Source organism: Bos grunniens, chromosome 11, assembly GCF_055505025.1.
Source record: "Bos grunniens cultivar Pamir isolate PY7600 chromosome 11, Bosgru_T2T1.0, whole genome shotgun sequence".
Classification (NCBI taxonomy): domain Eukaryota; kingdom Metazoa; phylum Chordata; class Mammalia; order Artiodactyla; family Bovidae; genus Bos; species Bos grunniens.
In genome coordinates this window covers 11,673,672-11,684,284 of record NC_141175.1, presented here as the reverse complement: position 1 = coordinate 11,684,284, position 10,613 = coordinate 11,673,672, and the positions used below count along the sequence as shown (strand labels likewise).

Genomic DNA, 10,613 nt, shown 5'->3' with positions numbered 1-10,613 from the left:
TGGAGTCTTAGCCACCAGCCCCCAGGGAAATCCAGGGAGGTGCTTTCAATATTAGCAGCTCCTCAGAAAGAGGTGTACTGTTGACTTTTGGTACGGAGAGCCACTGGGGACAGGGGCAAAGATTGGCTCTCGTCTCTCCCCACCAACCCCTACCCCTCTGCACACAACACTTCAGGTCATTTTTAATGTTTGTATGGAAACTGATCTGAAAGAACCTCCTGTCCAAATGCTTTGGGCAACACAAGAGAGGTCCAGGCCTCAGAGTAAATCACACATCAGGTCTCAGTTCCACAAATTAACCTTGCAGCTGGTTGCCCCATGTATAAAATGTCTATCTTTGGACTGAACTGGATTTCATGTTAGCACGACAGCCTGCCCTTCGTTAATCATACTTAATTGTTCCCACTCTTGTACCAGAGGTAGAGATTGACATGGCTGAGATTCAAAAATACACCCTCACATCCTAAAATTAGGAATTGAATCCAGGTGTGTAAAATTATCAGTGATTCATCACTTATCAAATCTCAAGAGAATCCAAGCAGTTGTAAAGTGTTACGAATAAATAGAAGGCCACTGTTAAGTTTTTCAAAGGTAAGGGGAAGCAGGAAGTTTCCACTATGCTCAAGAAAACTCCGCTCTTGAAATGGTCCTTGCCTAGTTAAGCATATGGATGAACCAACCTCCCACCCCTTTTCTTAGGTTAGGCAGGTTTCCCAAAATGACTGAATATTTACAGAAATGTTGTTTCCTTACCTCAAAACCCTGAACACTCCCAACACATGAGAGTCTAACCTTAAATGACTAACCTAATTAGAAGCTTTATCACAAAAATTAGACCAGTGTAAATAACAAACATTTATTGGTGTCACTTATGGTAGAAAAAAGTTCCTACACCAGATACACATGACCCAATTGTTAAATAGAACATTTTCAAGGTGAACACACGCCCTAACCCAGCTTTTTTTTAACCCACTTTTGATTATAGCCAATTCCTCCTTGCCCCCCACCCCAAGACATGTGAGCAACTGCTAATGAAAAGCAGTAAACAGCCACTTGGGCTATAGCATTTTCAACTCCACTCCAAGGTGAAGATTCCAATTACATTCGAGACTTAAGTTCTCTCAATTTTCTCCTAGCGAAAGTTCCTGAGTCCAGTATTTACAATATTATAGCACTAGCAGAGCAGTGTCTACAACTCATCTTTGTCTGCTGCTTCCTCCTCATTGGTTGGGGGAGGGCCTGCACTTCCATAGAGTTTGCTGATAATTGGCTGAACAATTTCTTCTAGCTCCTTCTTTTTAGCTTTGAAATCTTCAATGTCAGCATCTTGGTGACTTTCCAGCCACTCAATCTTTTCTTCTACAGCTTTTTCCATGGTCTCTTTATCTTCTGAGGAAAGTTTACCTCCCAGTTTTTCTTTATCTCCAATCTGATTCTTAAGAGAGTAGGCATAGCTTTCCAATTCATTTCTTGTGTCGATGCGCTCCTTGAGCTTTTTGTCTTCCTCAGCAAACTTCTCAGCATCATTGACCATTCTTTCAATTTCTTCAGGTGTCAGGCGATTTTGGTCATTGGTAATTGTGATCTTATTTTTGTTGCCTGTACCTTTGTCTTCAGCTGTCACTCGAAGAATGCCATTCACATCTATCTCAAAGGTGACTTCAATCTGTGGGACCCCACGGGGTGCAGGAGGAATTCCAGTCAGGTCGAAAGTTCCCAGAAGGTGATTGTCTTTCGTCAGGGGTCGTTCACCTAGAAGTCACACACACAAAAATTGTTAGTTGTCACTGATAAACGTTAGTACATTTGGATTTCTACTTTTAAGTCTGCAGTGGCAAGGGCACTCTATCAACTTAAAGTGGGTGGTACTGGATCTGAAAAGAGCAGTGAATTAAGTTACTAGTACTGTTAATCGAATTTCGTCTATTTTATAGCAGTATGAACTTTGCTTGTTGTATTTTAGAAGCCAGCTCAGAAGGCATTTTTAATGGGAAAGAGTGCCAGACAAAAAACAGATTTTAGTCCTTGCTCTACCAAACAACACTAAATTAAGGTCTTCTCACCTGAAAACAGCAGATACTTCTTTCCCTAGTCATTTCAACAGCGTATATTAAAAAAAAAGTCAAACTCTTCAAACACATACCATGATATTAACAAATGTAAGCAATTACCTTCATAGACCTTGATGGTAACAGTTGGTTGATTATCAGAGGCTGTAGAAAAGATCTGAGACTTCTTGGTGGGCACCACAGTGTTCCTTGGAATCAATTTGGTCATGACACCTCCCACAGTTTCAATACCAAGTGTCAGGGGACATACATCAAGCAGTACCAGGTCACCTGGCAAAAGTAAGTTAATTGAGGTAAGTTCCAATTCAGGAGTCATAGGAGCAATACCAAGCAGTCCCCATGATCAATAAAACTTCATCTTCTCCATCTTGCCACTTGGTTAGGTTCTATGCAAAATCATTTCAGAAGCAGTGAATTAAATACAGCTGCTAAGGATGTTGAGACTTCCAGGTCTTGTCATCACTGTACCCCTCACTAGCTCTTTGAGCTTGCTGCTTGTGTTCTATTGCTTTCCAAAGCAACAGCTAATACTTTTCCCATTCAGCTACTGAAACACTGTGGACAATGCTGACAGACTTACCTGTATCTTGATCACCAGAGAGCACACCAGCCTGGACAGCGGCACCATATGCCACAGCCTCATCTGGGTTTATGCCACGGGATGGCTCCTTGCCATTAAAAAACTCTTTAACCAGCTGTTGAATCTTTGGGATTCTAGTAGAGCCACCAACAAGAACAATTTCATCAATATCAGACTTCTTTAAATCAGAATCTTCCAACACTTTCTGGACAGGCTTCATGGTGGAACGGAACAGGTCCTAGAGTAAGAGACACAATCACTGTGATGATGTCTGTCATACCCACAAATAGTCGAAATCCTTAAATGCACTGTCCCATACTCAGAGTCTAACTAGATCTCATTAGCAAAACAAGGAACATACCATGTTTAGCTCTTCAAATTTAGCCCGAGTCAGGGTCTCCGAGAAGTCTTCTCCTTCATAGAAGGACTCGATTTCAATTCTTGCTTGATGTTGGGAAGACAGGGCCCGTTTGGCCTTTTCTACCTCACGCCGGAGTTTCTGCACAGCTCTGTTGTCCTTCCGAACATCTTTGCCAGTCTTCTTTTTGTAGAGTTTGATGAAGTGTTCCATGACACGCTGGTCAAAGTCTTCTCCACCCAGATGAGTATCTCCATTAGTGGCCACGACTTCAAAGACACCATTATCAATGGTGAGAAGAGACACATCAAAGGTTCCACCACCCAGGTCAAACACCAGGATGTTCTTCTCCCCTTCCCTCTTATCCAGGCCATAAGCAATAGCAGCTGCTGTACTGTTAGGGGAATGAGAAAGAAAAAACAAACCTTACTTAACTTTTACCTTTCCACATTTGGCAAATGTGCCATACTTTTGAATTTAACACTTACGGCTCATTGATGATCCTCATGACATTCAGTCCAGCAATAGTTCCAGCATCTTTGGTTGCCTGGCGTTGGGCATCATTGAAATATGCTGGTACAGTAACAACTGCATGAGTAACCTAAAATGATAACAAAAGGTAGTTAGACATGTTTTATCATACAGTTTAACCTTTATTTAAGTTACAGTCAAACTATCACTTTATTTTTAAGATAATTATATGTATGTGGACTTGCAAGCAGTAAGTGATAAATGAAAAGACTCTAGTATTTTGTTTGATCTCCAGTAAAACATGCAAGTAATTAAAACTGATATACATGGATGTCAGACTTTTAAAATGATGAAAGCATCTACACGACACGATCAGAATCGGTAATAATAAAACTGCTCAACACGGTTCTAGAAAATACCTACCTTCTTTCCCAAATAAGCCTCAGCAGTTTCCTTCATTTTAGTGAGAACCATGGCAGAAATTTCTTCAGGAGCAAATGTCTTTGTTTGCCCACCTCCAACATCAACTTGAATGTATGGTTTAGTTTTCTTTTCAACCACCTAAATTTGAGAGAATAATTATTATTTTCAGACATAGGAGCAATGACATTTTAAACTTTAAAAGAGGACTGAGACTCACTTCCCTCTCCAAAGTTGGGTTTATTTTGGACCCTTTGAGCTGAATATTTGGGGCAGAAATATTTAAGGTGTAGAAGGTGCCTTACAATTACAAGCCACTTCAGTTTTAATCAGTCTCTTAATTCTAAACTATTGTCGACAGAATAGTTATGCATGAAATTTCCTTGCCAAGTTTACTATCTTCAGTTCTGAAATATACTAGGAGTATAAAATAAAATTACACACACACGACATCTATATCCCCTTTGCTTGTGCCTAAACTTTTTAATTCTAAATACTCCCATCACCATCACCCACTATCTATTTAGAAGAAAAAAACCGGTTCGAACCTTGAAAGGCAAGAACTTGATGTCCTGCTGCACGGACGGGTCATTCCACGTCCGGCCGATGAGTCGCTTGGCGTCGAAGACTGTGTTCTCCGGATTGGAGGTGAGCTGGTTCTTGGCTGCATCGCCGATCAGACGCTCCCCTTCAGGAGTGAAAGCCACATAAGACGGCGTGATGCGGTTGCCTTGATCGTTGGCGATGATCTCCACGCGGCCGTTCTTGAACACCCCGACGCTGGCGGAAAAAACCGAACGGAAGGAATCAGCACCACGATGCTCTGGGCAGCCCAGGAGGCCACGCCCCATTTTCCCCTCTCCCCAAACCCCACTTACCAGGAGTAGGTGGTACCCAGGTCGATGCCGACCACCGTGCCCACGTCCTCCTTCTTGTCCTCCTCCTCCGCGCGTGCCGTGCCAAGCAGCAGCAGCAGCACCGCAGCCACCAAGGACAGCTTCATCTTTCCAGCGCCGTCGGCCAGTCGGTCAGCAGGCAGCTATAGGGCTTCGCAGGAAAACCAGCCACAGGCCGCAAACACAGGAGCGCACCGAGGTTACTGAGCTGAGGATGACAGGGCCCGGGATCAGGAGAACAGTGGACAATGCGAAGGGCAGGTCCGAAAAGACAGGCCGCGGCACCTACCTCTCAAACGCACGAAAAGCTTAAGTTGATGTGTCTGTGATGTCTCGGTCAGCGTCTACCGCGCCGTCGCCTACTCCGCTTATATACCCTCCCCCCAGCCCCGTCGTGGAGGCCTCCGATTGGCGAAGGCGCAGCTCGTTGGACGTCGCTGATTGGTCCAGGCCACCAAGCTGGCCGCTGCGGATTCGAAGCGGCCTCCTCCGCAGCTAACGTCATCGCTACGCCCCCCGAGCTGACTCATTGGCTGTTGGGCGCGCACAGCAATCACCAATGAGACACAACATCCGCCTCGGGCTCCAGCTCCGTTGGTTTAGCAGCTGCCTGTCAGTGACGGGATCTCTCACCCCGAGGTGGTTTCCGCCGGTAACAGCTGAGGTCCCACCTCCACGCTGGGCCCTGAGGGGATCGGGGCCCGTCCGGCGTGCCAGATACCCTCAAGGCAGTAGGACTTGAGTCCGTGCCTTCTTCACGATCCGCCCGCGTGACCTTCCTCCGTCCCTCTCGAGGGAAGCGGCTGTTTTCTCCTCCCTGCCTCCATCCCGTCCCTGGCAGGCAGGTGTCAGCGTAGATGTTGTGATCACCTCCGAACAAATTTCTCTGTCCTTTATAGCTGCCACAGGTACTAGTGTCCTGGGGTCTTTTGTTGCTCATCAGGCCGCAGCTCTTGAGTTGGGACCTAGGCTGCGCACTGCCCGGTCGCGAATCATGGCTCCTTCTACTTCCATGCCCCGGCACCCGCTATCCCGTTGTGTTTCCCAGGTCTCCCCACATTGCCTTGCCCCACGGTAAGTCCCAGGACAGACCTGACCAAAGTAATTGGCTCCCATACAGAGTCCCCTACACATATGGCAGCCCTGCACTTAAGAGCGTGCTAATGCCATCACTCCCACCTTGGGATGCATCATTTTTCTAGCTTGTCACCCCTTGTCTTCTCTCTCCTTGCCATCATTTCCTTTTGTGGCTCAGATTATCATTTACAATGCCTTCTTCATCCTTTATTGATACCTTTTTACTTTCACTTCTGGAAAAGGTCTGATTGTGCTAAACATATTTAATGGACAAAGACCTCTGGATAATACCATACTCTTGTAGCAAAAAGTATAAAGGCTGCTATTTACTTTAGCCTTACTATGTGCCAAGCATTATTCTTTTACCTTTCGGTCCTTACAGTTCAATACTTGGCATTTCCCATTTTACAGATGAGAAAATTGAGACCAAAGAGATTAATTGTCACAGAGCTGCTAAGTGATAGAGTTATTATTGATATCCAAGTAAGCTTGACTCTGTAGCCAATGCTCATAATAAGTTTTTTAATTTGTTTATTTTTTGGCCTCTGTGTAGAGCATGTGGGGTATTTAGTTCCCCAAACAGGGATCAAACCCATGTCCCCTGCATTGGAAGCACAGAGTCTTAACTACTGAACTGCCACGGAGGCTCCCAACAATTTTTTAAAATTAAGTTCACTTATTCAACAAATTTTTAGAGGCCCTACTAGAGATGGGTCAAAGGCCTGATACAAAATATTTTGAGATGCTTACAGAAAATTTGTGGGACTTACCACAGTCAGGAGCTAGTGACTCCAGTATTTTTTGCACTAAATGGGTTCCTGAGATTCATTGGTATGAGCAATAGTATGTCCAAATAGCACTGAAACATCTTACGCACAGTTGACTAAGATGCTGAGCCTAGGAGTCAGTACTCAGGAATTTTTCTTTCTCCTTTAGTGCTCCTCAAAGGTTATGCTGGTGACTCAGTGTTGACTCCGTTCTTACAATTGAAGTTGCATCATGCATCTCTTTCACAGGGCTTGTAATACTGCTGTAACACCTACCCTTCTTCAGGTTACATCAGTCCATTATCAAGATAGACATCACCATTCCACCACATTGCAGTTACATATCATTTCAAGCAAATTTTCTGTATGTATCATAGTCCATATCCATTAAAAACAGCTCTCAATTTCAGCCTCATCCTTGATTGATGGAGTAACCTTTGCAGCTCTCCTTTTCTGAGATTTAGAAAAGTGGTATCTAGCTAACTGCTAAAGAGAATTGAACATATTGGTGGTCGTAGTATTTTTAAAAGTCAAATATATTAGGTAAATTATAGTGTATTCCAAAGTGCAATCATTTATGGATTGAGTAGGAAAATCAGTAAATAAATCTAGTTTGCTGAATGTTAAATACCAATAATAATAACAGTGCTAAGTTATCATTATTTAAGTGCTAAACACTATGCAAAATGCTGTAAGTGCAGTATTTCTTTTAATCCTTAAGAAAATATTTTTAAAACCCCTACTTTGGGGATAAGGCATATGAAGCTCTAAGAGGTAAAGAAATTTGGCCAGGAGATCACACAGCTGAGAAAATACAGAACCAGAATTTGAGCTTTGGCAGGTTAATTTTTAATTTCTGTAGTCTGGGTTGTCATCCTGAACTTCAAGTTTATAAGACTTCTGTAGTTTTTAGGATATAGAGTAGTTACATAGTACAAGTATTTTGATATCGGTGATAGACAAATGTAAATTTTTATCCAGTAATTTAAACAAGCTCATTTTACTCTTATGGGTAAGAAAATAGATTTCTATTTCCCATCTGATCTCAGAAAGCTAAGCAGAGTTACAATTAATTAGGATTGGATGTTATTTAGGTCCTAAATCTTCCTTTCTGAAAGGGAATTAAAGGCATAGAGCAAGAAGGAAAAGGCCAATGTAATCGACAAGTTGAATATTTAGACCCTGGTAAGTTCACATATTTTGTTGGAGAGAATATTCAGCTAAGAGGGCATATGACCGTGGAAACACCCAACCTCCCAGAGCCTCAGTTTCTTCTTTCATCTATTGAATGTCAGGAAATTTCTGTCCCTCCTTGTCTTGGTGGCTTGTTTCAAGGATCAAATGAGATATTGTATGTGAAAGTTGTACAGTAGTGGTAACGCTGTTATTTATCGTAAATAAACAATAAATTTTAGAAGTCTTCAAGCAAAGCACCTCTTGAGAGTGAATTTTCAAAATTACTTTCTAAGGGAAATAGTATTTGGTGATCTCATTGAATTTGACAAAAATTTTTGGAAATGCTTTGAAAAGTGTTACATCTAATTACTGTCTTGTATTGGCTGCATAAGATGTCTTTTTTGATTAAGAGACGGGATAATTCCTCAGCCTTCATTAAACAACAAGAGAGTGAGAGAAAAGTATATCTCCCTAATACCCAAGCCGGGAGTAATAGGAAGTATGAATCCTATAAGCTGTCTTAGTACTTCTGATAGTGCAATGTGCCATTCAATAAGTTTCTTTGTCTTCACTTAAAAAGTGACTTTAATAATTAATAGAGAACCTTCCCCACGCACAAGTGAAAAGTAACAGATGGTGTGTTTTTTGTTCTTCACATAAATATTTTTGGTGAAAGGCATTTAGGAGGGTATATTGTGTCAGCGTGATAGAGAAGGATCATGGAGTTCGCAGGCATAAAAATGAGGTCCAGTTCTGTCACGAATTGGCTATGACTTAGGGTAAGTCATTTAATCCCTCTAAAGCTCTGTTTACTAGTCTGTAAAATGGATGTAATTCTGCCTCCTCAGTCTGTAAAATGGATGTAATTCTGCCTCCTCACAAAGCTACTTATGATTGAGGTACTTGATTAATTATAAAGTACTTTATACATAAAATGTTCGTTTTTATTTTTCTTCTGTCTTAAGTTTTCCTTTGAAGTACAGTAAGCTACGGAGGGGACCTCCCTGGTGGTCCGTGGCTAAGACTCCACCCTCACAAGGCTTGGGGGCCTGGGTTTGATCCTGGTCTGCAGGGGACTAGATCCCACGTGCCACGACTAAGGCCCAGGGCAGCCAAATAATGTAAAAAAGAGAAGAGGAAGGCCTGAGCATAAGGAGCTGCCTATTGATTTTGAGTGATTTGATATGTCTTAAACTTCTAAATTTTTAAAATAGGAAATATATACACATAGCGTATAATTCAACGGATACAGTATACAGTGAAAATAAGGTGGCCTGCCACCCAGTCCCCAGCCCTGTTACCCTGCACAAGTGAAGGTTACTGCTGTCACTGCTTCTGATAGTGCCTTCTAGAGATGTTTTATTCACATGCAATGTGTGTGAGTGCAACCCAGTTTTAAAACCAATGGTAGAGGATAGTGCACAAGTGGTTTCTGCTCCTTTATCCACTTGGCTATGTTTCTTGGAGATTGTCACAAATCAGCTGCCTCCATTTTTTTTTAATGTCATACTGGGTGCCCTGAATTGAGTATCTACTACATGGTGAGTGTTTTATACACTTTAAACCATTTTATTATAAATTACAATGTGGATACAGAAAACACAAATGTACAGTTTAATGAAAAACATAAAGTGAATCCCTAAGTATTCAATAACTAGGCCAAGAAATAGAATGTTGTCAGTACCCAGAAGTCCTCATTTTTTCCGCTAGCTGATCACAGTCCCCTCCTCCATGAAAAAAAAGTGACTTCTGGGCTTCCCTGGTGGTCCAGTGATTAAGAAGCTGCCTGCCAATGCAGAAGACACAGGTTTGATCCCTGGTCTGGGAAGATTCTGCATGCCACAGGGCAGCTGAGCCTGTGTACCCACAACTATTGAGCCTGTGTGCTAAGAGCTGGAGCAACTGAAGGCTGCGCATCCTAGGGCGTGTGCTCTGCAACAGGGGAAACCACTGCAGTGAGCAGCCCGCACACGGCAACTAGAAAGTAGCCCAGGCTCACTGTTTCTAGAGAAAACCTGCCCGCAGCAGTGAAGACCCAGCGCAGCCAAAAATAAATAAATAAATAAATACATATATATATATATTTTTTTAAGTGACTTTATTGTTACAGTCTTCAGAACTTAACCATGTAAAAATACCTCCTCACACATCATCGTTTAGTTTCCTTTGTATTTTTTCACTTGATGTAATGGAATCCAAGAATATGTATACTTGTGTCTGGCTTCTTTCACTCACATTGTTTTAAAGTTTTATCCTTATTGTTATGTGTAGCTCTAATTCATTCACTTTCAATTGTTTAGTATCCCTAAGACAGCACAATTTAGGTTGTATTTAGTATTTTGGCTATTATGGACAATGCTACTGTGAACATTATTCTACATGATTGTTAGTACACACACATATGAATTTCTCTAGGGTGTGTGACCAGGGTTTTGGCTAAGATCAGGTGTGTATTATGGAGGCTTCCCAGGCTACACATTGGAAGGAGGAGGGGCCCCCTCCTCCCAATGCAGGAGGTGTAAGAGACACAGGTTTGATCCCTGGGTGGGAAAGATACCCTGGAGTAGTAAATGGCAACATGCTTCAGTATTCTTGCCAGAAAAAATCATGGACAGAGGAGCCTGATGGGTTACAGTCCATTGGGTTGCAGAGTCCGACACAACTGAGCGACTGAGTATACACAAGGATCAAAAGGTTTCAGTCAGTTCAGTCACTCTGTCGTGTCTAACTCTGTGACCCCAAGGACTGTAGCACACCAGGCTTCCCTGTCCATCACCAGCTCCCAGAGCTTGCTCAAAC

The 10,613-nt window shown here is 42.5% G+C and overlaps 1 protein-coding gene across 2 annotated transcripts; it reads right to left on the bottom strand.

Moving 5' to 3' along the window:
• Positions 1–842: 842 nt before the first annotated feature.
• Positions 843–5,140, bottom strand: HSPA5 (heat shock protein family A (Hsp70) member 5). Of its 2 annotated transcripts, XM_086325228.1 has the most exons (9): positions 5,084–5,140; positions 4,777–5,002; positions 4,447–4,678; positions 3,902–4,039; positions 3,496–3,608; positions 3,011–3,401; positions 2,650–2,887; positions 2,172–2,339; positions 843–1,752 (listed from the first exon to the last, which is right to left on the bottom strand). In XM_086325228.1, the coding sequence occupies exons 2-9, from the start codon at positions 4,899–4,901 to the stop codon at positions 1,190–1,192; spliced, it is 1,968 nt and encodes a 655-aa protein (XP_086181354.1). In that variant the 5' UTR covers positions 4,902–5,002; positions 5,084–5,140; the 3' UTR covers positions 843–1,189. The 2 variants fall into 2 exon arrangements, with proteins under 2 accessions (XP_086181354.1, XP_086181355.1); XM_086325229.1 differs by having other exon boundaries at positions 4,777–5,140.
• Between the last annotated feature and the right edge of the window lie 5,473 nt (positions 5,141–10,613).

Bases quoted from the DNA above. Each gene is read 5' to 3' on its own strand.
- HSPA5 (XM_086325229.1), bottom strand. From the start codon at position 4,901: ATGAAGCTGTCCTTGGTGGCTGCGGTGCTGCTGCTGCTGCTTGGCACG. The intron at 4,040-4,446 runs GTTCGAACCGGT...TCTCAAATTTAG, and splicing joins TCAAGTTCTTGCCTTTCAAG to GTGGTTGAAAAGAAAACTAA. The intron at 3,609-3,901 runs GTAGGTATTTTC...TTATCATTTTAG, and splicing joins AGGCTTATTTGGGAAAGAAG to GTTACTCATGCAGTTGTTAC.